The following is a 27,616-nucleotide window of genomic DNA, read 5'->3' as shown; positions in this document are numbered from 1 at the left end:
CAGGGGAGCCAGGGTTCAGTGACCAGGGCTCAGGGGAGGTGATACACAGATCAGCAGCCCAGCATCCCATCCAGTCCACAGGCACACCCCGGCTCTCTGGGGCCTTGGGACGTGTCCTTACAATGAAGGCTGGAAGCCAACTGATGTGCAGCTGCTCAGCCTGGAGAAGAGAAGGTTCTGGGGGGAACTTAGAGCCCCTTCCAGTGTTTATCAGGGTTCCAGGAGAGCTGGAGAGGGACTTTGAACAAGGGCCTGAAGTGACAGGACAAAGGGAATGGCCTTTAGCTGAAGGAAGGCAGGGCTGGGTCAGATATTGGGAAAAAATTCTTTACTGTAGAAGTGCAGAGGCCCTGGCACAGGGGGCCCAGAGAAGCTGTGGCTGCCTCTGGAAGTGTCCAAGGATCCCTGGATCCCTGGCAGTGCCCAAGGCCAGGCTGGACAGGGCTTGGAGCAACCTGAGACAGTGGAAGGTGTTCCTGCCCATGGCAGGCGGGTAGAACTGGATTTTAAAGATTCCTCGCAACACAAACCAGTCTGTAGCTCCATTACTCTGTTCAAGGAGGGACAGCTTCCTCCAGATTTTTAAGTGGACAGAGCTGCACTGAAGCCTGACTTAGAGAGGAAGAGCATCTCTGGTCCCACAGCCTCACAGCTCCATGGAACCTTTGGCTGTCCTTAGCAATGAGTTTCCCCAGTTCAGGGCGAGAGCTGGGCTGCGCTCCCTGGTGTGGAACAAGATTTTGTTTTGGTTTTGTGACCTGGCTGCGCGTCCTGCCAGCTGATGCTTTAACCCTCATAGGGGCAGAATCACCCTCAAGGTTTCTCCCCTCTTTGAGCCCCCTGACAGCCCAGTTAGGTGCTGGGTATGGCCAGGTTCAGGTTGGCCTCCAGGTGCTGCTGTGATGTGCTCAGCCTTGGCCAGCCTCTTGTGCTGGTATGTGGCAGGAAAGGCTCTCGTGAAGCTCCAGGTTTACTGCACCCTTGGCCATGTCCTACCCCACAGCAGCAGATGAGCAGAACCCCCTGGAGCAGATGGCACCGATGGGGCAGCAGGTCCCCAGCCCAAAATGGGAAGACTTTGGCCAGAAACAAAATCGGGAGGTACAAAATCCTCCCCTCCTTCCCCATCAGAGCTGATCACACTCTGACTAAACTGCTGTGAGTGAAGCACCTGCTCAGAGACACAGGGAGGAACGGGGCTGTCCACACTTGTCCCCAAGTGCTTGTCACAGCCACCCCAGCAGAGCCTGGTGCTTGGCTGTGCAAGGAGGGCCCGGGAGATGCCCCAGTGCAAGGAGAAGGGATTTGCTGGGACAGGGGGATGCCAAGGAGCAGGGATTGTGAGGGAACAGCAGGGTGGGTGCCTGGGGTGCTCGGGATGAGGAGGAGGCAGGGGGTGGGACAGGAGAGGGGTGACCACCACTGAAGCAGCTGCAGGTGCCGGGGGAGCAGTGCTGTCCCCGTAGCCCGGGAGCCCTCCCGGCCCACCGGCCCTGGTTTCAATCAGCCCTCCATCACACACTGTTTGATTTTGCTGACAGCTCATTTACTCGCACTTGTCAAGCACTTTGTAAATAAGTGAGAGAAACAGCCCTGCCCTTCCTGAGCAGAGGCACGGCCAGGAAGGGGCCGGTCCCCCGGCCGCTCATTCCCAGCACCGGAGCCAGCGCTGCCAGGAGGGGCCGGGTCATCCACGCCTGCTCCCAGGCAGGGCTGGGAAAGCGCTGAGCATCCACCACCTCCCTCGGGAAACAAGGGGAGCACCCGTCCTGGACTCCCAAAGTCCACGCCACCGAGTGTCCGTAATTATTTAGTTTAAGGATAATCTGCATCTTTCAGATACAGCCAGCCATCATCTCCGAGGCAATCTCAGGTCACGGAGCCAGAAGGGAAGAGTAATCAGCCGTTCTGAGTGTGGAAGACACAAAGAAACAAGCAGTGAGAATCAGACGGTGGCAGCAAGTCCGTTACACACCGGGGGCTGTGCTGTGTGTGGAGCTTTTCCCTGGCAGCCAAAGCAGCTGGAGCAGCTCCAGCCCCAGTACCTGCCCTGCCCCTGCTCTGCATTTGCCCTCTCTTCAGTCAGGCTGAATTTCCCCAGCTGGTGCAGCAATGTGAGGAGAGCCCAGCACTGATGCTCAGCACCTGAGCCAGGGTTAGCTCAGTTGAAGCACAAAGCTGCTCCTCTATAATCACATTGCCGTGGCTGTGGTTCCTGGCAGCCCCAGCCAGCCTCCAGCCCCAGTGGGGAAGGTTTGCTCCAAGGTTTTACAGGGACTTGCTCAGCACAGTCACAGGGCAGGGAGCAGCATCCTAGAGCAGACCTGCCCACAAGGACGGGAGGGGGAAGGTTCTGCAGATGGAGAAAATACCCACAGGGCAATTCCTGGGAGCTGCTGCAGCTGCCTGGGTGGGTTTGCAGCTCAGGGAAATTCAGCCAAGTCTTACAGTGGCAACAGAGCCCCATTTGCACCACATCCCTGACAATGACATCTGACACTGGGGACAGAGAGCTGGACCACAACAACAGCCACGCTGTCCCCAGAGCTCCTCCTGCACTGACTCTGGCAGGAAAAGCGCACTGGGAGCAGGGCTGGACTATCACAGCTGCATCCCTCATGGATGTCTCTTTCTCCATCTCCAGAAGCAGATGCTGCATTTGCTCAAGTCCCCCAGAAATCAACAGCTTTGCTCCAAAACCAGCTCTGAAAGCAGCAGTGCCAACACAGACCCTGCAGGGCTCAGACTCCTGGCCTGACACCATCCTCCCTGGGGACACTGCCAGGGGCACTGCCAGAGGCAGTGACAGTTCTGCAGAGCCTGTCCCTCCCTGAGCCACAGGCACCTTCCTGCCCTTGGTGCTGCCCTACCCAGGCAGAGCTCAGGGGGAGCCTTGAAAAGCAAGAGGTACCACCCCAAAGCCCCACATCTGTCTGATCTCTGCAGAGCTTGAAGGTTGCCACTGGTGGCAGCCATGGAGGCTCCTGAGGAGCTGCTCTGTACTCAGGCAGTGTCCCTTTTCCTGGCTCCAACACACAGGTGGCACATGGCACAGCTCTGCTGGCACTGAGGCTGTGCTGGCCCTTCGTTCCCACCCCACAGCAAAGCCCACATCCCCTTGGCCAGACTGTGGCCACAGCAAAACAAGCTGCCTCTTGCTGAGCTGGAGCAGTTTTGAAGGCTTTGCAAATCAGATTCTTGGCCAGGCTGATATTTCCAGCTTAATTTGTCTGTTCACAGAGCACAGACACTGGGTTTTTCCCTAAATATCCCTAGTATCAAATGACTGGTAAGCCAAGCTAATGGATCAGTTCTCCCTTGCAAGAAGCAGCTGATTTTCCCAGCTCCTGCCTCCCACTGCTCTGGCATCCCCAGAGAAGTCTGTCCTGACAAACCAGCCTGGACACAGCCCCAGCTGCAGCTCTCCCAGGTCAGGCTCCTGCCCAGCCCTGTGTGCTCGCCCTGCCCCAAGCACCTTCCCCTGTCCCCTCAGGAGCTACTTCCCCACGCTGCTCCTTCTTGCATTTCATACCAGATTTTGCTTTAAAATTGCATCCTGGGCACTTTACACTCCCTGGGATGGCAATGATGCTATGAACTCAATTTAGAGTGCCTGGAAGTTGCTGTCACACTCCTTTTCTCCCTCCTGGCCCCACACCCCACCAGTGGGATTTCCATCAGCTTTGGCAAGCAAGATAAACCCTCTTTGTCATGACTTTGTAGGGCCCATGATGGCTCTCCACAGCAGCCAAACACCCTCTTGGCTACTGAGGCACAGAAAAGCCTTTGAAAGAGATGTGATGTCTTCTGGAGCACTTTTTCACCTGTCCAGTCGCCAGGCTCCTTCCACAGCTCAGGGAGCAGATGCTCCAGGGCTCTGCTCTGAGCACAGCCCCACGCTCTGCCATGAACAGTCTGGGCTGGGGAGGGCAAAGAGCACCATCCCCTGAAAGCCCCACAGCCCAGAGCTCCCGCCATGATGGAGCCCCACCAGGATGCCCTTTGTAGGACCCGTGTGAGATGCTCAGATTGGAAATGTCCCTGCTGAGCTCCACCCTGGATGATCCCCAGCCCTTGGCAGGATCACAGCCAGCCCAGCACAGAGCCATGCCAAGGATCAGTGGATTCCAGCAGGGCCCCGTGCCTGGGCTGTGCCAGCTGGGTGCCCCAGGGGCAGCAGGATGTGGCCGAGCACTGTCACCTGTGCGAATCAGCTGCCCGGGGCCGCCTGCAGAGCGGGAGCTTGGGTTGGTAACGAGGTTCTCAGGCTTTGTGCGCTGCTGTTGCTATTTTAGTCCGCCTGAAACGTGCAGGAAAAGGAATCCGGAGGCTGTGTCTCCTGCGGAGCTGTTTGTGCTGACCCACTTCGGGAGGCTGCGGAGCCGCAGCCGCAGCTCCCGGCTCCGGGGCCGGGCAGCGCCGGCCCGGCCGTGCCGCGGCTCCCGGGAGGAGCCACCTGGGCCGGCGGGGGACAGGGACCCGCACGGGGACAGGAGCTGCTCCACCACCCTGCACTGGCCAAGGGAGGCATCCGGGTGTTTTAGCCCTGAAATCCCCATCTGCAGCGCTTAAAGCTCCTCAAACACCCAACACAGGAGTTTCTCTTCTCCCACAGCAGTGTCACTCTCCAGGGGTTTCTCTTCTCCCACAGCAGTGTCACTCTCCAGCAATCCAAACCCAGCCCCCGGGAGTCAACATGACCCAGCAGAGACTGCCACTGTCCCACACAGCTCCGTGGGGCAGCCCCAGCCCCAGAGGAGGTGGGTGAGAGTGTTCATTACACCCACAGAAGGCAGGCAGAGCCTCAGAGCCCTGTACACACATTTCTCTGCCAGAGCTGCTGACACAGCGCTCCCAGGCCAGGCTGGAGCTCCTCAGTGTGGGAAAAGTGCCGGGGCTGCCTCGCTGGGCATGAAAAACAGCACTCCCCAAACGAGCCCTCTGTGCTTTGAAGATATCTGTGGGGTCAGGATCAAACACATGAGCCCACCCAAGTGCACAGAAGGGGCAAATCCAAATACAGGTGCTGGGAGGTGTCAGCCCAGCCTGCCTCAGCTCCAGCCAGCAGGTGCAAACGCAGCCACTGCTCCCCAGGCAGGGCAGGAAGCTGCAGACACAGCAGTGCTGGAACACAAACTCACAGCTCACCTGGCAAACACACAGCCTCCTGCACACCCTCCTGGCAGGAGCAGCCCTGTGCAAACCCCCCCGGAGACAGAGCCTGCCGTGCTCCAGGCAGGAATTCCCAGCTCCTGTGGCTCTCTTACCTTGCTCTCTGTAGGAGCCGCTGCCGGATGTTGCTGCTTGGTGATGTTCTCAGCCAGACACCAGCAGATCCTCTTCTTCTGCTCCTGGGAGTAAGCCTCCAAACTTAATAAGCACTCCGACTTCTGACGTAAAGGAAACACAGGCAGGGAGAAGGTCATTAGCTGTGTGTCACAGGCCCTGCCGGGCTCTGCAAACTCCTCTGTCCCACACAGCATGGCAGAGGAGGGGAGAGCTCTCACCCTTGTCCTGCACCCTGGGCACAGGAGAGGCAGAGACTGGAGATCAGCTCCCTGCAGAGACAGGGAGAGTGCTGCAGGGGAGCTGGCTGCTTCCATGAGCAGGAGTGGAGCAGCACAGACAGAGCACAGGCAGTCCTGCACCCTGTGCCACTGCAGTGGAAACCGAGGGTGGAAATTGCTCTTTGCCATATGCAAACATTAATGAGGCACCAGAGCATGAACTGGTGAGAACAAGAGCCTTTGGGCTGGGTGGGGCTGGGAGGAAGAGCTCAGGGAAGCTCCAGAGCAGCCTCGCTGTCCTGCTTCTCACTGAACACCAGGATCAGAATTTAGGAATAAACTCCAGAGCAGCCTCCCTATCCTGCTCCTCACTGAACACCAGGACCAGAATTTAAGCATAAACTTCACAGCAGCCTCCCTATCCTGCTCCTCACTGAACACCAGGATGAATTTGGGGATAAACTCCAGAGCAGTCTCTGTGTCCTACTCCTCACTGAACACCAGGATGAAACTGGGGATAAACTCCAGCCTCCCTGTGCTGTTCCTCACCAGGATGAATTTGGTGATGAAGCTCCAGCTCTGGTCACACACTGTCTGTTAGCAACATACAGCAGGGAAGGAATTAAGATAAATGATGGGAAGTCATCCCAGCTGAGCCCACCTCCTCTTGTGCCCTTCCCTGCACACACCTTCTGTTCCTCTTGGACAGGTTTCCTTTGGGCCAAATCTCACTCACTCAAGGAACTTTCTGACCAAGTCCCCTCAGCAGCTGTCTCCCAGTCCTTCAACTGCTTATCTCTCATGCTAAAAATTAAGCATTATAACATCTGCTGCCTGCTGGGATTTTGCACGTTTCACTTTAGGGTCCAGAAATGCCCACAGTTGGATCATCTCCTTAAGTGGCCAGAGGGGAAAAGAAAAAAAAAAAAAATCAAAGCACAACTTTAGGACAGACTGCAAAGAAAGGAAAAAGAGTCGTTCACTAAGGGCCATAAAAAAGACCTTTTCTTTCCCCCCAGAATTTCCTTCCAGAAGGGCAGGTCCCCAGTAGCTGGTTTTTCCCAGAAAGGTCAGAGAGAACCTGCAGCTTTGTGACTCCAGAGACATAACACAGCCAGAAGGGGAAATGCTCTTTAGTCACACCATTTAAATCAGTGTTTGCATTGGATGGGAATTCATTCATGTTCCATCCAAACTCCCCTGAAGTGGTAAATAAACCAAGCTCCCACATCACCTCCTGGGAAAGAAGGCTCTGGCTCAGTCCTTTGCCCCTGCAAGGAGACTTCCATGAAGGAGAAAGTTTGAGCTTTTTTAAGCTTGGCCATCCCCACACTTATTCCTACAGGTTTTAACACTGAAAATTCCTTCTCAGGCTTCCTGAGCACAATCAGAATGAGCAGAGCTTTGGGATTCAGGGACAGAAGTGGTGGGGCTCCCCCTTGCCCCCAGATCCTGGGTGGCAGTGATGCTCAGAGCATCCCTGTAGTGTCACAGTGAGTTTTTCCCATCCTGGATGCCCCAGTCTCTTCCAGTTCCACACCAGCAGGTCACCAGGCTGCACCACTGTGACATCCACTCATCCCTAGGACGTCGTTCCCACTTTCAGAGGGGAGGGTGGGCACTCTTTGCTGGGATGGAATCCAGGCTGGCACTTCCCTGCCCCACACTTGTGCTCAGGAGAGAACAAAGCAGGAACCCAGAGAGCCCCGGGGCAGCTGTGAGGAGCCCACCCTGATGCTGTAAGTGCTGCACACTCCCAGCCCTGCCAGGCTCCTGTGGCTCCCCTGGAGCGAGGCTCAAAGCAGTTCCAAGGACATCTCTGTCCCCTGGCTGTGCCAGACAGAGCCCACCTAGCCCTGCCCTGAGCTCCTCCCTGATTCAATTACAGCCCATCTCTTTGATTGAATTTAGCACACAGCCGTGCTCAGCTCCTGCTGGCTGCTGACAGCAAAGTGCCCCCTGCTCCCCCTCAGCTGCTGCAGGCTCCCTGACCTCGGCCACCCAGGAGTGGCACAGCCAGGAGAGCAGATTTCCCTCTGCTCCAGAACTCAGGGAAAGGCAACCGGTCCAAAGTGTGTGCCAGGTATGGTGGGCAGGGCTGAGGGGACACATGAACAGCCAAAATTGCATTTATCCAATGTGTACATTTCTTATTACCACCGCAGTGACATTTAACCTCTCCAATGTGCATTTCCCAAGGAAAGAGCTCTGGTTTTCCCTCTCCCATTAACCTGCCCAAAAGCTTTCACCTGGACTGGGGAAAGCTCAACCTGCAGGGGCTGAGTACCCACAGCTGCCTCCAAACCCAGGCAAAGCCCTTTGGGATGCAGCCAGGTGAAGGGTTGGGTGTTATTGGCACGTGGCCCTGGAGCCTGCTCCATGGTGGGCACTGAGCTGCCCACCCAGGGGAGGCTGGGGAGGGCTCAAGGAGCTGTGCCTGCACACACTGCCCTGTGAGCTGGTAACTGCCTTGTGATTGTTTTCCTTCAGGGAGGCTGCTGCTGGCCTGCCAATATTTACAGAGAGAAAACAGGGTTTAATCTCCAGGGCTGGAAAAGGAGGATGCAGATGGTGTGAAGGGGGCCTTTGCCACCAGATAAAGGCAGTGACTGAAATGGCTGCCAGTGGCTTTCTGCCACTGCCCCCAGTGACAAACCTGTTATTGCAGGTGCTGTGTGCTGGGCTCAGGAGCCGCTGCTGAGCCAGGGCAGTCCCAGCACCAGGGCCCCCCCCCACTGCCCGAGGGAGAGCAGCAGAACACAGCAGGTATTGCAGAGAATGGCCCAAGGTATTGCAGCACCAGCCCCAAACAGGGCCTGCTACAGCCAAGGAGGATCTGCAGGAAAAGTTCCTCCTGCTCCATGGGAACAGCTCCCCCAGGCTGGGACCCAACCCCACGGCAGCCAGGGGAGAGGTCTGGCCATGCAGAGCTCCTGCCTAGCCCAGCAGACACCACACAAGGAGGGACTGGGCATTCTGTAGCCCATAAATCATGAGAGGAGCTCCCAGAGAATGGCAGCATCACAGGAGCCCACAGGAGCCCAGAGCCCCCACAGCGAGCCCCTGACTGCAGACACCCCTCTGTGCAGGGCCCAGCACTCACTGGGGCTCTGTGTGACACTGCAGAGCTGAGACACCACAGGAATGAGGAGCCAGACTCAGTCTGACACCTCTGGTGCCCTGAGCTCAGTGCCCAGCAGAGCCCAGGGCTGTTCTCTCACCACTGTCTCTCCTGGCTGTGTGAGGGACACATTCCCAGGGTGGGAGGGAGGGGACGTATCACAGAATCCCAGATTGGTTTGAGGTGCAAGGGGCCCTAAAGCCCATCCAGTGCCACCCCTGCCATGGCAGGGACACTTCCCACTGTCCCAGCTGCTCCAAGCCCTGTCCAGCCTGGCCTTGGGCACTGCCAGTGATCCAGGGGCAGCCACAGCTGCTCTGGGCAATCTCCTCCCACAGATGCAGGGATGCACTGGTGCTCCTGTCCCCAGGGCTGGTGGCAGGGTGGTTTGGGGACAGGCTCCTAGCCCTGGCAGCCCCTGGCCTCCAAGGCTCGGGTGTTGGGCCCTGGCCAAAGGCAGCAGAGATCCCAGAGGGGAAGTACCTCGGAAACTGCTCCAGACTACAATGGCTCCAAATCACAGAGCAAACCTTCCCAGGGAGAAACAGCCAGCCCTGGGAATATCCTGTGCACAAACACGGGCATTGCTGCTGCTGACTTCATGCACCACCAACCAAGGGCTGCTGAGAAAGTTCTGTTTGCTCCCTGCTGGGGGACTGGGGGGACAAGGGCTCTTCCTGTGGATTTTGGACTGCTGGGCACACTGGTGGTGTCCAAAATACAAACCCTGGCACTAACAGCAGGGGCCCTGCTAGAGCTGGGATGCCCAAAAGGTGCCAGGGGTGCTGGAGAAGAGGATGTGCATGGAGATAACACTGGCAGCAATCTCTGCAGGGCTCTGCTCTGGGTCTTGATTTTGGGAGCACTGATGATGGCACGGCCTGGGGGATGCCCAGAGGGTGTGGATGCTACATCCCTGGAAGTGTTCAGGGCCAGGTTGGACAGGAACAACCTGATCCAGGGAGAGCATCCTGGCCACGGCAGGGCTGGAACAGGATGAGCTCTAAGGTCCCTTCCATCCCAAACCATTCTGTTATTCTCTGAGCTGTGTAAAAATGCACAAAACCAGGAGAGCAGAGTGTCCCTGCTTATCTGCTCCTCCAGCTGGGACATGAGCACTCTCTGCTCTCTGAAGAGCCCTGAGCTGGGAGCTGGCAATGCCCAGGAGCTGCCCTGTGCCCAGGCTCTGGGTCCTGCCAACCTGGGCCTTCTGCCACTGGTGTCACCCAACATGTGACCCAGGAAAAGCCCCCAGGCCAAGCAGGGGAAGCCCAGGGTCTGTCTGCACAGAGCAGCAGCCTGGCCACCAGCTCCAGAGCCACTTCCATGGGTGTTCCAGTCCACGGACATCCCAGGAGACAGCTGGGCCAGGGGGACATTGCCACTGGAATCTGGGGCTGCCATGGGGATGCTGGGTTGGGCAGTTCTGGAGCACCTCAGCATCTGGGGCAATCTGCCCGTGGGCTCATGTCACAGCAGCCTCCAGAGGGGCTCCTCCAAAGGCTGGCATTGCTCTAACATTGTCTCCCTGCAGCTGCAGCTTGGACTGCTCAGCACCACCCAGAGAAATGCAGGGGTTGGGACCTGATGGCCTTTGGAGAGCGGGAAATGTAAAGCTCAGTTCAGGAAGGAGTTAAGCTGCTGCTGTGAGTGTGACATGGCAGAGGGACTCAGTGTCCAGCTCTCAGGGGTGACTTAAGTCTTGGGGAACCTCTCCAGCATCCCAGAAATGAGCCATGGAGGAAACAATGTCAGAGAGCAGAAAAGTATTTTTCATTGGGTAACATCCCCTGGCCACCAGCAGCAGAATGGCTGGAGCACAGGGAGTGAACTGAACAGGACTGGGAGCAGAGGCACACAGTTCTGTTCTCTCACAACATTCATGTCAAAAAGGGGTGAGAGCAAGGAGTCTCCAGGCTGACTCTACCCCAAGTCCTGGGACTGATCCCAGCCTGCGGTGCCTCCCCCCCACAGCCCAGGAGATCTTCCCCCTGTGCAGGACAAGCCCATCAGACAAATTACAGCCACAAACTTGACAAGCACCATCTCTTGTCCTCTTGTGAATGAGAGGAAATTGAGATACAATTCCAGCAGAGCACACAGCCCATTTCCCAGACAAAGGCTCATCTCCACTCCCTTCTCACTAAACAAATTCCCCTCAGCTGTTCACTTGGGCACCTAGCTTTGATGTCACCCCCAGCCCTACCCTTTTGCCCTCTTCCCTATCACCAAACCATCTGCCCAAGTGCCCTCTAGGTCTGCCAAGACAATGCCCAAAGTGCTCCTTGCAAACTCTGCTGATGATGTGTCCAGAACAGCCAGCTCCAAAATCACCCAGGTGTAACAAATCTGCCGGAGTGTCCCTGAGACTTGTCCTCTGTGCCATCAGGAAATTGCTTTTCCCAGCATTCAGATTTGCTGTCTGGGGACAGCACTTGGGCTCTCTCTGGCTCCTCCCTTTGGGACAATGCCACATCCCAAAGGGCACTCAGTGAGCAGAGAACACCTTGGGAAATGAATGCTGCTGTGGAATTAGCTGGGCCATGGATGGAGAGGCACATTACACAAGCTACAGCATTCTGTGATCCATTTGTCCAAAGCATTCCCTTGGCACAGCTGAGGGTGGGAACAGGAGCAGGAGCAGGACCCTCTGGTGCAGGGATGTGCCCACACAGAGCCAGGCTGCCCAGAGCAGCTGTGGCTGCCCCTGGATCCCTGGCAGTGCCCAAGGCCCTGTCCAGTGAGTGCCATCCCTGGCCACGGCAGGGCTGGGACAAGATGACCTTTAAAGTCCCTCCCAACACAAACCAGTCTGGGATTCTCTGATGGGGCAAGGTGGGGGACAGTGGCATCTCCCTGGCACTTGTCCAGAGGCTCTCCTGTGCAGGAAGGGCACGTCCAAGGCAAAGCCAGCTCAGGCACAGATTCACAGCATCAATTTGCTCAGCTCTGGATGAGTGCTCACCACAGCTGCTCAAGGAGTTGCTGCTGGAAGGATTTTCTGTTTCCCAGGAGAAACTCCTGTGCCTGCAGATGAAAACTTCCAGAAGGAAAAAAAGATCAAATTTGCCAGTGCTTTTCAAAGGAAAAACTTACTGAGCTGTTTGGTTTTAAGTCGATTTGGTCTGAATATGTTGGGTTGGAATCAAACACTTGTAACAATGCATAAAACCCCTGACCTGCAGTTTCCTCTCAGCGGGATATTTCCGGAGAGGGAAGGGTGTGAATGCAGCCCTGGAGCACACTCACAGCTCCACACAGCTCCCTGTGAGGCTGCCCATTCCCAGCAGGCAGCAAACATTCCCTTCTGACAGCTTGTACACATCCCATGAGGTATTTGTGTCCTGCAGGGAATGGGGAAAATGCAGACAAACTCTCACACCCAAATCCTGTGGGGTGCAGAAATGTGGGTCCACACTGAATCCCAGACTGGTTTGGATTGAAAGAGACCATAAAGCTCATCCCATCCCACCCCTGCCATGGCAGGGACACCTTCCACTATCCCAGGCTGCTCCAAGCCCCATCCAACACTTGGGCACTGCCAGGGATCCAGGGGCAGCCACAGCTGCTCTGGGCACCCTGTGCCAGCTCCACCTATTGCAGTGCTCAAGTCAGCCAGAGGCTGTCACAGGCAGGGGCTGTTCAGCTTCAAACTGTGCTCTTTGGATTTGAGATCCTGAAAGGAAAGATGCCCAGGCCAAGTCTCAATGCACTGCTGGGACTTTTTAGCACATCAGCTGGCAAATAGAAAATTAGAGGAGCTGTAATGGCCATAAACTGAAACACAAGGAGTTCCACCACACATGAGGAAGAACATTTCTCCAGAGGGTGGCAGAGCTCTGCCCAAGGAGAGTGTGGAGTGTCCCTCTCTGGAGACACCCCAAACCCACCTGGACATGTTCCTGTGACACATTCCTATGACACCTGCTCCAGGTGACCCTGCCTTGGCTGTTCTGGGACTCTGTGATCCCAGGTACACACTCAGGCATTCCTGAGATCTAAAGGTACCACCTTCACCTCCAAACTCCTGGCTCGTGCCTGTGCTGGGACTATCACAGCCACCAGAAGGAAAAAAAAACCCACAGGGGGCAGCTCAGAGCACAACCTCCCTCTGCTTTCTCATCCTTTCCAATCCCATTCTACATTCAGCCTTTCCAGGATGCCAAGTGCCCCTCCAGAACTGGGTCCATGTTCACTCAGGATCTCCAAGCCCTGCAGCTCACACCTTGCAGAGGCTGTAAAACAAATACCCTTTGTGCTGGAACCCACACCAGCTCTGCACCTCCTGCTAGCTCTGCCTGCAAATAGCCAGACTGCCCAGGGTTTCCACTCTGTGCAGTGATTTATTACACACAATTAGACAGGATGACCAGCAGTAGCTTTTTTGTGACACTTCCTGAAGGTTGGAATTTTCTCTCTTGTTTATAATAAATTAAGCAATTCACAGGTTTTAGAACATACTTTTGTTTTGTAACGTGTCAGATTCAAATGCAAATTTGTGACCTTATGGGTCAGAACATTACTCAGAAACCCTCAAGAACAGCAATAGCAGGAGGCTGCAGCTCAAGGCTTCAGCAGAGAGCTCTTCCTGCAGCAAAGGCAGCGGCAGCCAGGCCCCGTGGACTCCTCTCAGCTCTCAGCAGCACTAAACACATTAGTGCTCATTGCAGATGATTTGTGGGCAAGAAACAGCAGCTCAAGAGCTTCCTCTGACCTCCCAGCCCATCACAGCAGCACGATGGATGTGTCTACCCAGCCCACGGTGACAGGAGCCCAGCTGAGAGTGGCCACAAACCCCCCTGAGCCACCAGCAGCAGGGGCAGAGCCAGGAGAGGCTCTGGGCACAAAGAGCTGCTGCCAGACCAGGGATGGAGCAGGTCACGATGGGGAGAGACCCCTCAGGGTGACACGGGGCCAAAAAGCCATGAGAGCTCACACATCCTGCCCTTATCCCTCCTCATCCCTTCCAGCTGCCACCAGCAGGCACGGGCTGGGCAGCCAGGCAGTCCTGATCCCCCCTCAGCCCAGCTCCCAGGAACCTGAACATGTCCCCAGGGCACAGCCAGCCCCTCCCAAAGGGAATCCAGGGCACAGCCAGCCCCTCTCCAGGGGAATCCCTGTCCCCAGGGCACAGCCAGCCCTTCTCCAGGGGAATCCATGTCCCCAGGGCACAGCCAGCCCCTCCAAGGGAATCCCTGTCCCCAGGGCACAGCCAGCCCTCCCAGGGAATCCCTGTCCCCAGGGCACAGCCAGCCCTCCAAGGGAATCCCTGTCCCAGGGCACAGCCACCCCCCAAGGGAATCCCTGTCCCCAGGCACAGCCCCCTCCAAGGAATCCCAGTCCCAGGCACAGCCAGCCCCTCCCAAAGGGAATCCCTGTCCCCAGGGCACAGCCAGCCCCTCCCAAAGGGAATCCCTGTCCCCAGAGCACAGCCAGCCCTTCTCCAAGGGAATCCATGTCCCCAGGGCACAGCCAGCCCCTCCCAAAGGGAATCCCTGTCCCCAGAGCACAGCCAGCCCCTCTCCAGGGGAACCCATCCTTGCAGAGGGCTGTTCCCACAGCCAGGAAGGAGGCTGAGCTTTTCAGCAGGGCAGAAGAAGGTGCCACAAGCAGAGTGTGGCACCCACTGGACACAAGACCTGTCAAGTGATGGGGAGAGCTGCACTGGAGTGGCCCAGGGACTCTCCGCCCCGTGTGTGCTGCAAGTGCCACTTCCCAGTGCCCAGCCCCAGCCCCCATCTGAGAGCAGGCCCACTGCAAAAATCACCTTATCACACAAACCCAGCATCCCTCCAGGCCAGAGAGGCACCCAAAGCCTCCCCACTGCCCCCCTGCAGCGTTTCTGTGAGAGCCAGCCTGCAGGGACACCTCTGAGGGGACTGTCCCCTCCCAGCCTCCTGGTGACACCCCCACAAGCCTGTAAGCAAAGATCTGCTCCCAAAATGTGAATGCAAAAAAAAGAAAAGAGAGACAACCTGAAGGAATTGCTCTTCCTGGCTTCCCTGCAGGAATCTGATGCTGGAATGCTCCCAGGCTGGCTCCCAGAACACCCCATCCTTGAGTCCATCTCTCTACCTGGGGCCAAGGGCACAACACCTGTGCTGCACATCTGGGAGGTTCCCGCTCTCCTGCTCCATTCCCAGCCCCTGCAGCCCTGTCACCTCCTCCCTGTGGCTCCTGGGGAGGTGACCTGCAGGTCACTGTTTCCCAGAAGTCTGAGAGAAGTCTGCTGGGAGAGCCCCATCCTGCCCTGGCTCACTGCTGACTCATGGACACATTCCCCACTCTGTTCCCCTTTCAAACCCCAATCTCCTACTGCTGGAGAGCCCAGGGCACCTACAGCTGGCAGGTTACTGTCCCCTGCCCCTTGGAGCCAGCTGCTCCCTCTGGCTCAGGACAGAGCAGCAGCCTTGGGGCTGGGAGGAAAGGGTGGCACAGGGTACACCCTGCGTGGCAAGGTGCTGTCCCTGAGCCAGGGCTGCCCAGTGTCACCTCAAAGCCTGGGCTGGCCAGTGTCACCTCAAAGACTGGGCTGGCCAGTGCAGTGATCACCCACCCCTGGGGTCCAGCATGTGGCAGAGCTGGTCACCACGGGCTGGGAAGCTCCACTCCCCCTGTGACTGCCCAGGGGGGAGTGAACACCCAGGAGGAGCAGCCAGGGTTTGCAGAGTCCCACAGCGTGGCCAGTCCAGAACTGCTGAAGTCTGTGGGGGAACAGGAGGTGAGAAATCAAAAGTCTCACATTTTCTATCCAAGTGCTCCACTCCAGCCACAGCAGATGACAGGGATCTCCATCACCAGAGCTCTCACAGCCAATTAGGCCCCTCAGAAGGAAGCCCAGCCCTTCATTACAGCCTGACAAAGACACCTCTTCACCTCTCAAGATCTCATTAAACACAGCCAGCTCTGTTTTGGTCCCTTCTACTTAAGGGCACTAAGCTTCTAAACCAAATATCAGGCTCTGAGTGCATTTTCCCAAGTGCCTGAGAAAATGCTGGAGAGCCTCATCCAAGCACCCAGCACAGCCTGGCTGAGTCACAGCCCAGCTGTCACCAGCCCAGGGTGACATTGCCCTGGGACACACACTGAGCAAACCCAGGGGAGGCTCAGCTCCTGCCCAGCCACAGAGGAGACCAGGAAGGAGCAGGAGGGAAGGAACAAGAGGGGAGTGCAGGATTCTGCAGTGAGTCGTGCCCTGGCCCAGCTCCAGCCACTCAAGGTGAACAACTTCCACTGCTGAGCATTTGCACCCAGTTCTCACAATGGCTCATTATTCCACAGTGCTGCTGAGCAGTGTTTGCCTTTCTCTTCTGTGCCCTGGGGAGCTTTCCCAGACCCACCTTTCCACCTCAGAAAGTACAAGGCCTTGAAAGCAGGAACACAGCAAAGTCACTGCAAAAGCAAAAAACCCCACGGCCTTCAATGGTTAGGGAGGTCCAGTGTGAACCAATTCTGCAGAGTCCTTGACTTGACAAAAGGGACTGTGCCAAAGTCTGGGTGACTCCAAATCTGCTTAGAGCACACAGCGACACGTGGGTTTAGAGCTGTGATTCTGCTTTTACACTGGGCTTCCTTATTTTATTTGAGGGCTCCAAACCTGAATATTTGAAGGCAAGAAAAGCAAGGTGCCTAAAAATAATGACAAAACATTTGGCAAAAAATCTGCCCCCAGAGGTAAGAATCCTAAGAGAAAACAAAAGTGAGATGTCTCAAGGAAGATCTACAGGGAGAAGGGGAAAAGAAACCTGTCCTAGTGCTGCCCAAGCTCCTTTTAGCAGCTTCTTATTCACATATTCTACAGGCATTATGTTTCTTTTCCAGGCTTCTGACAAATTCATTTAAAGAGAAGTTAAAATCAATTTTTCCAGTGCTCCTTGCCCCAGAAGAAAGGATCAGAGCTGTCAGTACCTGCCCAGCTCTCACTGGAAGGTTAAAGTGGAAATCAGCACCACTCACCTCTGCCAGGTAAAGGATGCAGAACTTGCGATCTTCTGAACCTGCAGAGAAGAAAAACCAGGATGAGAGCGAAGCTGCAGCTGCATTTCTGCAAGAGGAGCCACTGGCAGAGGAACTGGCTGAGAGACAGCACTGAATGAGTGTTTGTTGTTGTCCTCAGTACCAGGCTGTGACCTGGGTGATGTATGTGGCATCTGCCAGGGCTGGGCACAGTGGGAGCCTGCAGGGACTCACTGCCCTGGCAGGGATCCTCCTGGGGCTTTCTCCTTTGGAAAAGGGTTGGCTTCATTCAGAGGCCACTGCAGGCTCTGCTGCCCAACCTGCCTTGGCACATGCAGCCTGTGGAAGCATCCCAGAGGCTGCACAGGTCCTGCAGCACCCCCCCACCATCCTGGGAATCAGGGATGGGTCTCTCCATCTTATCCCTGGGGGCACTTTGCTCCCAGGAGGACTCACAGAGAAACTCCTGTTCCTGCATCTCATACCCAGCTTCTTGCCCCAAGTCCTGGCTGGTCCTGGGTGGTCCTGCTGTCTGTCCCAGACCCCCCAGTGCCAGCAGCTGGGGCACTGCCTCTGCAAGGGGACAGAGCCAAATCCCAGAGCAATGGGAAGCAGCAGGAGGGGGCAGGGGGAAGAGCTCATCCTGCTCTTTTAGGCCGAGGACAAACTGCCCAGCATGGGACATCAAGGAGAGCCAGCCAAGGAACTTCCACTTCTACAGCTTTGTGAAAGGAGATGGTCCTGGGGACAACACAATCACCAACTCTGCCATCCACCTCCTGCTACATGATGGAGCAGCCCAGAACAGCTCCTCAGCTTGCAGCCAGACACCCCAGGAGATGTGTCAGATCCCAGCTGCTGCACCAGGCTGGTCCCTGCAGGTCCAGCCTTCCCTGCACCCAACCAAAAGGCGTTCCTGAAGATTTGCCCCGGCCCTGGTATGCCCCCAGCCTCGAGGGAAGCCAGCTCCAGGCATACACCAGGCTCACAGAAGGACATGGAACTGCCCCAGGACAGGGTCACCTCAGCTCTGGAGCAGGACATCCCATCTCCAGAGCAGGACATCTCTTCTCCAGGAGCTGGCTGGCCCCTTCACAGCAGCTCTGCCCTCGGCAGCACCGTGGGGCTGCTGCTCCCCTGACCCTGCTAATGATATTATCTGTGCCAGGAGCAGCCTGGGCATGGCTGCAGATCCCACTCCAAGTGGTGTCAGCACAAGCTCTGCTTCATTTCAGCAGCCTGAGCTGCTGGATGGGAATAGGCTCTGCACAGGGCTGGAAACACCCTGTTCCCTGGAGGAAAACAATTCTCCTGCTGCAGGCAGCAGCCCAAATGTTCAGATAAGAGCTGTGACCCACTGAGGGACTCGGGTGCCTCTTGAGTCACTCCCTGGGCCACGTGAAACCCATGAAGAACTGACCTGGAGCCCTTTGCTTGGTGTCTATTCCAGTTGCCCTTTGTGGGGTCCCAGCTCTGCCTCTACTGCCAGCTTCAATTTTAATGCATTTTGCAGGATTTGGGCTGGAAAATCCCTACAGGGACACCAGAACACTGTGTGACAGTGGCTGCTAGAGCCCAGCACCACTGGGAGTGCTGCTGTGGCCCTCTCAGGTTTGGAGCCCCTATGTGTTCCCAAAACCTTCCCTGTGCTCCCCCAGGTGGGGTGAGGGAAGCCTGGCCCCAGGGCTGCCCCTTTAAATCCTCATTCCAGGAGGGGAAGGGTGCTGGAGCCTGGCAGCAGGAGCAGGATGGGCCTGGCTGGGAGCCCATCCCTTACCTCTGCACACAGAGAAACATCCACTGCTCCCATGGCAGTGTCTGGGTGCTCCCAGCCCCTCTCCCATCAATCCCAGCAGGACCATCAGGCAGCGTTTTCCCTGTGGAGCCCATTGGAGCCCCTCACCCTGTGCTTTTCCCCTTGGAAAAGGCAGAGTTTGGAATGTGCCTGCTGCTGGCACACCACGAGTCCTGCTGCTCCTGCTTCTCCTGAGCTGGGCCCTGCTCTTCCCTGCCCCAGGACTTCTCCAGGCTGACTGGCAGAGCAGGTCACAGAGGACCAGCACATCCCAGCTGTGTTTCCTCAGGCCCTTTAACCAGGTTTTCCCTGATGATGTTGTTAAAGATACATAATATTGGCTTTTTACAAATATTAAAATGGATTTTATATGAGTAGTGTTGAAGTAACTTGGTTATTAAGCTATAGTTTTGATTTCTGTTGTTAATTAAGCTTAGACCTAGCAATGAAATAGCTATACTTGTATTAAAATGCCTACTTAGATGAGATAACATCCAATGAACATATGAAGAAGACACCTACTACAGATATGCCAGCTATCAGCACCCACCATGGAGTGTCACAGTGTGGACCAAGGCCCTAAAACTAGAAGTAATAAAAACAGACTAAAACCACAACCAAAAAATGTACATGCTCTAAAAAAACAGATCCAAGGAGCAGATATGCTAAACAATTATTGGAACATGTAAACTAATTTGGGGAAAAGTTTACTATGCATAAGGCTCCATGAATATGCAACAGGCTGATGGAATGAAAAGGTATTTAAGGGGTATCCCCAAAGATAACAGGGTGGTCTTGGCTAAGTGCCAAGTAATAGCCTTTCCTCTATGCTCCTTATTGCCTGTTGTCCTTTATGAAACTTTTTACATTTTCACAGGAGAGTAAACGTGTTTTTCACAATGTGAGGATCCTCGTAAAGAAAGGTCCTGTTGGAGTGTGACAGTCCAGGGAATGACCCTGCTCCTCTTGGGCCTCTGTGGATTCCTTCTGCAATAACAAGTGATCCTGACAAGGTGCAAACCCACCAGAATTAAGTTGCCTTTGAAATTCCTCTCCATTGAGCTGTGAATCCTGGCACCAGCAACCTCCAGAGCCAGCAGCTGCTGTTCCTTGTCCCTCCAAGACTCACAGCTACACATGGCCCAGCAGCTCAGTGCCTACAGGACATAAAAAGCAGGGAGCCAGTCTGGGCTAAGGAATGGCTTAAATACCATTTTCTACCAGCCTTTAGGGAGAATTTTAGTAATAAACTGGCTGCCCATCCCAGCAGCTGGGCTGGAGGCAGGGCTGATCCCTGGCAAGGCACAGGGGGAGGCTGGAGGGCGATGGCAGAGCCAGGCAGAGCTGACCTCGGTGCAGATTTCACCACAAACCAGGTTTGCTAGGATTCCTTCCATGTTTTCAAGTCTCTGGAGGATCAGGGTGGAGCAGCAGAGCCTGATGTGCCCAGAGCCCAGAAATACACAGGAGAGGCACAAGCTGGCCCTGGAGAGGTGGCAGATGCCCGGGATGATTCCCAGCTCTGCTCCCCACAGCTCTCGTGACAACAGCACAGCACATTCTCAGCCAAAGTCAGGGAAAAGCTAAAAAGAAATAAGCAGGAGGAAAAAAAAAATCACTTGAAGGTATTTCCTTCTCTTCCTGGTGTGCTGAGCTGGGGACTGGCTTGCCTTCCAGAGTGACGTGAGCTGACCCTGTGCCAGGCTGGGCACGAAGCTCAGTGGGAGCTCTGCAGGGACACGTCCCCTCTCCAGCTAAGCCCTGTTCTGCACACCCCCACTGCCTCACCCAGCACAGCAGCAGCTCCCAGCACCTCTCTGCCACTGCCACTTCCCTGTGCAGCCCATGGAAAGCACCTGCTGCTCTCAGGATTTGGGGGTGCATGCCTGGTGTTGGGTGAGAAAGATGGGAAAAGAGGGAAGCTGGTCCTGCTCCTTGCACACCCCAAGGGCTGTGGCAATGCCCTGGTGAGGGAAGGTACCCTGAGCCCAACTCCTCACCTCTGCTCAGCAAGGCTGGGACTGCATCCAGCAGCCAGGACAAGGTGCTGCCAGGCCCTGGATATGTGGGAAGGGAGGGAGCTGCTGAGCACATCCAAACCCAGCTGCCAGGAGGGGACAAGCTCATCCCACTGGGAGAGTGTGGCAGGGTACAAGCCCTGGGTGCTCCCCAGCATCCCAAGGAAGCACAGGAGGCCCAAAAATCCCACTGTTGCCCCTTGAGCATCTTGGGGCTGCACAACACAGCAGGTTGGGATGTCAAGAAGCTCTTGTTTGCAGGATCCCAGCTGGGGATGGGCTCCAAGAGCGGGGATAAAGGAATGCCCCTCTCTGTCCCAAAGCTGAGCACACCCACCAGGGGGGAATCAGGATCCCAGCGTGTGGAAATTCCCACAGTGCCTGCTGAGGAAGCCAGCCCTGTGTCACTGGGAGCCAGCTCATCAGCCTGTGCTGGGCTTGTAAAGCAGGAAGAGAGAGCATTGTTGAGGCAGATCAGACTGATTTGCTTTCGCACAGAGCAGCGAGCGGCAGGAACAGGAAACAGCACAATGGCCCTGAGCGCACCGGAGATGTCTCAATTGTTGGAGGCAGCCACACGCCTGTTCCTATTCATGTGCCTCTCAGTCATTCAGGAGAGCAGCAGCAAATCCCTGCCAAAAGGGACAGACAGCTCCGTGCTCTCTCCAGCCGCCTTTGAAGCAGCCCTGCCCGAAGCAGGAGGGTTTGAGCTGCCTGAACAGCAGCTGGGATGGATTCCCAGTGCACGGGGGGGTGGCTCAGTGCTGCAGGGACCCCATCTCCTTTGGAGAGCCTCGGGAAGCTATTCCAGACATGATCCAGCCAAGTTATTATGGCAACAAGGAAATAAGTGGTAGAAAACTGCTCACAAATCCACCGTGCCCGAGGTGAGGAGGCACAATCCTGTGCTGCTGCAAGCAGAGCTCGGTGTGCAGAGCCAGGAGCAGCACCAGGGCAGCTGATTTCTCCAAGCAGGTGAAAAGAGCAGAGCTATTCCCCAGCCTTTGGGAGCAGCCAGGGGCAGCACACACACACACGGTCCAGGAGCTGACCCAAAGCACTTTAAGAAGGAACAATTTCTTTTGTCCCTTTCTTAGAAATAAGCAGTGCTGAGAACACACTTGATAAAGCCCAGGGAGGCTTCAATGGCTCGTGGCTGTGGTGCCCCATGTCCCTCTCCTGTGCTTCTGCTCCCAAATAGGTCAGGGAATTCATCTGGAAACAGAAATGTTGCTGGAAATGGGAAATAACAATTGACAGGCAGCCTGTGGTGTCCAGCACTGAGCTCAGAACAACAAGATGCATGTGGAGAGACACAGTCCATCCACAAGGCTTGTGGCTCAGCTGGGAAAAGTCATGGGAAGCAGCAAAATTCACCCAGAAAAGGATCCCTTTGGAGAAGCAGCCCAGATCTGGATTAATTCCTTTTGGTCAGGGCCACAGGACTGCATAAAGACATTGGCTCATCTCTTCCAGAGTAATTTGGGTTGGAAGGGGCCTCTCTGGTGGGCTCTGGAGTCCAATCCCTGACCAAGCACCCAGACCAGGGCACTCAGGAGTCCTGAATGCCTCCAGGCATGGAGATCCCACAACCTCTCTGGGCAACTCAGTATCCGACCAACCTCATGACAGAAAAGTTTCTCCTTCTATCTCATCCTGATTTCCCCTGTGGGGTCCCAGGGCAGCTGCCTGGGCTGGAGGAGGAGCTGTGGCACAGTCTGGTAACTGTACATAGAACAAGCCCATACCCAAAAAGTAACCACACCACACAAGGAACAAGGTGAAACTGGGCCCAGGGCCAAGAAGTGGCTCCACCATAGCAAATAGGATGTGGTAGAGCAATTCCCTTATTCCTCTTTAGACCACGAGGAGCTAAAGGGAGTCTTTTGTACAGCCTAAAATTACCCATTTCCAGTCACCCCTGCCCTAGAAGCCCTCTCTGAGCCCTCAACTGGACACAAAAGGTGCCAGCCAAGGTGCAGAGTGAGGGCAAGGTCCCCAGCCCTGCTCTGAGGGTTTGCTCTTTCCTCCCCAGAGAGGTGAACAGGGGGATGGATGTGAGCAACAGGGAAACCATGGGCAGCTGAAGAGAGAAGTAGCAAAGTAAAGCAGCAAAGTAAAGGTCATCAGAGCTTGGCCTGCCACGCTTGGAGCCAATCTCTGAACTCCCTCGAGGCATCACGGGGGAAACCTCAAGGCTTCAATTCCCTTTCCCAGCCTTGGCCAGTCCCTGCTGTGACAGTGTGACACCACTTGGGGAATGCCAGCCCAGATCCTGAGCCATGCACATAGAAAGGCTGGAAAGGGCCTGGGTGCTCCTGAGGTGGCCCAGGAGATGGAGCTCCCAGGTAAATGAAGGGACAGCAGGGGTGATGCTGGCAGCCCAGGAAGGATGACCTGGAAGCACTGGTTGGTGGCACTGGAAGCACCAGGACAGCAGGGTGCTGCTGGCCGGAAACCTTTGCAGCCAGCAGCCAGAAAACCCCCAAAATGCCTCCAATTGCTGCTGCAGACACTCACCCTCCTGGAGCTTGACACTGTGCAGGTACAGAGGGTTCCTCAGCACGTTGCAGCGCCCGGGCTCGTCCTCCTTGGTGAAGAGCAGCAGGTCGGAGTAGACAAAGAGAGTCACCTGGAAGCACAGGAGAGGCTATAGGGAGCTCATCTCTTGGCACTGAGACAGTGTCCTGGAAATGTCCCCTGCCCTGGGGAGAGGCACCAGGGGAGCCCAGAGAGCCCTTCCCAAGGGGCTGAGGGCTGCTGCACCCAGCAAGCTTTGGATGAGGCTCCCCTCACTTGGCAGCCGCTTCCTGAGGCTTGTGAGTCCTGTGACAGGAGGGATAAACCTGCCTGGCAGTTCCACACCACACAAACACACCCTCTCTGCTCCCTCCTGTCACTTCCCACTTACACCAGTTGCAAACCACAGCAGGAGGAGGGAAGAAGTTGCCAGCTAATCCCAGCACGCTGCAGAAGTGGCAGCCTGAAAGCAAATCTGATCGCTCTGATCACCCTCACAGAGGAGCTCCTGGCTGTTCTCAGTGAGAAAGTAAAGTTTGGTTTTTACAAGAGCAGGACCACAGAGAGCAGCTGCAGGGGACAAACCTGACACCTCAAACCATGGTGGGGGTGGACAGGAAACACCGCCCAAGTGTCTCCCAGAGCTGTGCTCCAGCAGTGCCTCGGGTGTTCCAGGGGCTGGGGGCTCCTCCAGGCCAGTGGGAAAAGTCTTGCCTGAGGTCCCCAGTCCAATCAGTTCAGATTCAAGGAACCTTGAAAATAAGAATGGGTTTCTCCACTGCACTGGAGATCGTGGACCCAGAAGCCCCCCAGGGATGAGAAGCTTGGTGCCACAGCTGAGGTGTGAGCCCATCCTGGCCTCCAGGGGCTGGGGCACACAGAAATCCTCAAAGATCACAGAACCAGGGAATCACAGAATCCCCTGAGCTGGGAGGGACCCACCAGGATCCCCCAGCCCAGCTCCTGGCCCTGCCCAGACCCCCAACAACCCCACCCTGGGCATCCCTGGCAGCGCTGTCCAAAGGCTCCTGGAGCTCTGGCAGCCTCGGGGCCGTGCCCATTCCCTGGGGAGCCTGGGCAGTGCCAGCACCCTCTGGGGGAAGAACCTTGCCCTGAGCTCCAGCCTGAGCTGCCCTGCCCAGCCCCAGCCATGCCCTGGAGGCTGTCCATGGTCAACAGAGGTGCCAAGGAGCAGCTGCAAGGTGGCAATGGCACAGTGGCACAGTGGGTGCCAGACCTGCTAAGGGTGAGGGCCTTGGGGTGCCCCCCAAAACCCCCCACAACAAAGGGAAAGCTTTGCAACACTGAGCCACAGCAAGGAATGGTTTGTGGTCTTTCAGCAATGCTTTTGCAAAAGAAATCAACACCCAGAGTCCCAGAGGGGTGGGAGGGAGCACGGAGAGGTGACTCTGCTCCCACAGGGACCAAGTCCCAGCTGACAGCACAGTTTGTGTCTGTGGCTGATGGACACATCCTGAGGAGGACAAGCTGAGTAACAATTGTCACATGCTGGGGAGTCACATCAGGGAAGAGCTTCTGGCTCCAAATCCAAACCCAAGCCCTTGCCACAAGATTTCTCCTTGCAGTGCAAGTTCATTTTTGTGGGATTCTCAGTAAGTACAAAGCTGCTGGTGGAGCTTTAATTGACAATGAAACCAGGGAGGGGATGTTCTTCTCAGTGTTATTTGGAAAATCCCTTCCTCTGCTCTCAACACTCTGCTGGCTTTGTGCCCACATCCACCCTCTTCATTCCTTCTGATCTTGTTGGTAACACAAGAAACTGCACTATAACCTTCATCCCATGCCCACCTTGTGCCAAAGGTGGCCAAAGGTGTGCCATTTTCTGGGACATGTCTGGTGCCATCTCAGGTCCCTCAACCCCAAAGAAGAGATGTTGAAGGGATTTTGGGAATAGCAACCCAAAGTGAAGGAGATAAAAGCATGATCAGGTAACAGTCACACAGAAATGGAGGAAAGAAACTGAAAACCTACTACCTGGGGAAGTTTAAAGGGTAGAAAAAAGAGTGGGAGCAGCAGGAAAATCACTTCAAAACCAAGCAAGTTTCAATAGGGAATCTTGGAAATGGAATTACCTGGCTAAGAATTTACAGGTATTGAACTTTTACAGGAAGATGGGATGGATTGTATTCCGGATGTAGAAGATAAAAGCACATCCAGTGCAGGTTCTGTAGGAGCATCTCTGTCAGATGCTGCTTCCAGGAAGACAATTGATCTGAGAGCAGTTGATAGAGGTGCCTCTGCTCCTCCAGGCTGTTGGGAGGAAAAACAAAAGTGCCCCTTCCACCTGCAGGGGCAGGGGCAGGAGCAGGGGAAGAAACAAGAGGCAGAATCAGAGGCAAAGGCAGGGGCAGAGGCAAGAGCAGAGGCAGGGGCAGGAGCAGAGGCAAAGGCAGGGGCAGGGGCAGGGGCAGGAGCAGAGGCAAAGGCAAAGGCAGCCCAGCACTGTGTGGCCTGGGGCTCTGGCAGACCCAGAGGTTGGAGCTGGACACCTGAGAGCTGAGGAGGGGACTCAGGGATGACCCCAGGGCAGCAGGGGTAAGGGGAGGCTGGAGGAGTAACCTGGAGCTCTGCCCTGGGCTGCCATCCCACACTGACGGGCTGTGGCCTGTCTGTAACAGCCCTTGGCAAACAGATCTACCCTGAGAAACCACAGGGCTCCTAAAAGTCAAGAGCAAACAAACAACAAACAACATCTGGGCTCACCCAGGCAAGTCACAGAATTCACCAGAGTTGCTCCCTGGAGGGCCAAAGTAGCTTTGGGTATTTAGCAGAAGTAATTTCCTAGCCCACAGTCAGAAATCCAGGAGCTGGCAGGACAGAAGGACTATCTGAACACAGGGATGAGCACCCTGGGTTATTGCTGCAGTGATTGGCCATGTGGCCATTGTCACATAGACCTTTTACGGGGTCTGAACAGATTTTAGGGGGGAAAGGTAGGGCCTTCATAGAGGCTGACCCTGATGTCTCCACGCTGGTCATCTGGGTGTACTCTGCACCACAAACAGCAAAGCCTCTTCTGCTGAGGGACCTGAGCAGCTACAGGACAGCCGGCAAAGCACTGGCACAGGAGATAGGGACACATTTAAACAGGGAAATCAGGAGAAACTGAAAGCCAAGAAGGAAGGCAGGAGCAATGGGCCAGTGTGCTGCCCAAGGGGGGATAACCCTGGGTCTGCCACTGAGCCCTGCCCTGGGCAGGAGGGAGGCAATATCACACCTTGGGAAGAAAAATGTGGCAACAAAATCACTGTGAAAAGGTGCCCAGAAATGCAGCCTTCAAGAGAGAAAGAGGAGAAAGCCTCCTGCTCTACAGAGAGGAGCATAAACCCAGCCAAGCCCATCCATGAGGCTGCAGGACTCAGAAGGACTCAGAAGGCCCATCCTGACCTGCAGACCCTGCCAGAGGGGCAGAAAGGAGGGATGAGGAGGGCAGGAGCGTGGCCCATGCTGAGCAGACACCTCAGGGCTTTGGGAGACCTCCAGGTCCATCAGAGCTGGATGGACATGGCCAGAGGCCACCTTGGACACCCTGTGTGCCATCGCTCCCTGGCTCCCCTGGCACTCCATGGGCTGGAGGGATTTCAGGAGGCCATAAAATGGGAATTGCAGCAAAGTCTAGACAGGATGTGATTAAGGCCTGAATAAGGATTGCCCCAGAGGTAAGGTCAGGGAAAGGACAGACCCTGGCAAGCCTCCAGAGAGATAGGTTGGCTCCTTCAGGAGATGGGAGAGAGTTTGCTCAGGAACAAGGATGCAGTGCCTGATGTGGAAAGCACATCAGGGAAAAGATTCTGGGGATTTGGGAAAAAGAAAGGAGCAGGAGCTGCAGCTCCAGCCCCTGCACCCAGGCCCTCCTCTCTTGAGCCTCTCAGGCAAAGCAGATTAAAAGCACACAGAGAACAGTCCTGCAAAGCACAGGAGCCCAGCTGGAGAGAGGCTGTGTGGGAAAAGCAGTGGGAAAACAAAAACCTCATGGAGCAAAGAAGAAAGGACTGGCTGGACACAAGACTCTCTGTCCAGGCATCAGAGAAGGCAGAGAGGGAAACAACTCAAGCCCAGCCAAGAGAGGAGTCAGAGCCCTCCTGCACCAGGGGAAGCTCTGTGGTGCCCAGGCTGTTTTAGCTCTTGCTGGCTGCAGAGGTTCAGGTTCTATCCCCTCACAGCACAGCAGAACCAAAGCAGAGCCTGGCACTCCAGAGACCTGCCCGGGCTCCTTGAAGCTCCACAAAGCCTTCCATGGCTGTGCCACACTCAGACAGGAGAGAGCCCTTCCCAAGGGCCACAGGTGACACCCCAGCACTGCTGTCTCCACTGTGCCTGCCAGCACCAAGGGCTCTTTCCCTTCAGCACTTCTCATTTCTCACCCCACTGACTCAGCCCCTCCTGCCCTGCCCCTGTGCCAACTCACCCAGACAGCACAGCCCCAGGGCACCAGCATTCCCAAACACTGCCTCACATTCCTGGCCTGCATCCTGCCCTTACCTGGCACCAGCTCCAGCTGGGAAATCCTCTCCCAGCTCCAGGCTCATCCCAAGAGCATCATAAGCAGAGTCCTTTCCCTGAGACATTTTCCTCCTGCCCCTGCCCACAGTGCAGTCTCTGCCCCTCCAAACACACTTGTCCTGGGGTTCTTCATCACCCCCACGTGCACAAATACCCCACCCAGGCTGCAAAGAGC

The 27,616-nt window shown here is 55.8% G+C and overlaps 1 protein-coding gene across 5 annotated transcripts in view; it reads right to left on the bottom strand.

The window, feature by feature from the left end:
- RGS3 (regulator of G protein signaling 3) overlaps positions 1-27,616 on the bottom strand; it is a 59,959-nt gene that overhangs the window by 20,265 nt on the left and 12,078 nt on the right. For 3 of the 5 annotated variants that reach the window (XM_050981059.1, XM_050981060.1, XM_050981066.1), the window contains 3 exons: positions 22,918-23,029; positions 16,585-16,625; positions 5,268-5,390 (listed from right to left, as the gene is read on the bottom strand). In XM_050981059.1, coding sequence (XP_050837016.1) covers positions 5,268-5,390; positions 16,585-16,625; positions 22,918-23,029 — 276 coding nt within the window. Of the gene's footprint in view, positions 1-5,267; positions 5,391-5,507; positions 5,649-16,584; positions 16,626-19,404; positions 19,525-22,917; positions 23,030-27,616 lie in introns of those variants that run through there. The other 2 variants (XM_050981063.1, XM_050981061.1) reach the window with 2 other exon arrangements.

This window comes from Serinus canaria, chromosome 17 (genome assembly GCF_022539315.1).
Source record: "Serinus canaria isolate serCan28SL12 chromosome 17, serCan2020, whole genome shotgun sequence".
Lineage (NCBI taxonomy): Eukaryota > Metazoa > Chordata > Aves > Passeriformes > Fringillidae > Serinus > Serinus canaria.
This window is presented reverse-complemented; position numbering and strand designations above follow the sequence as displayed.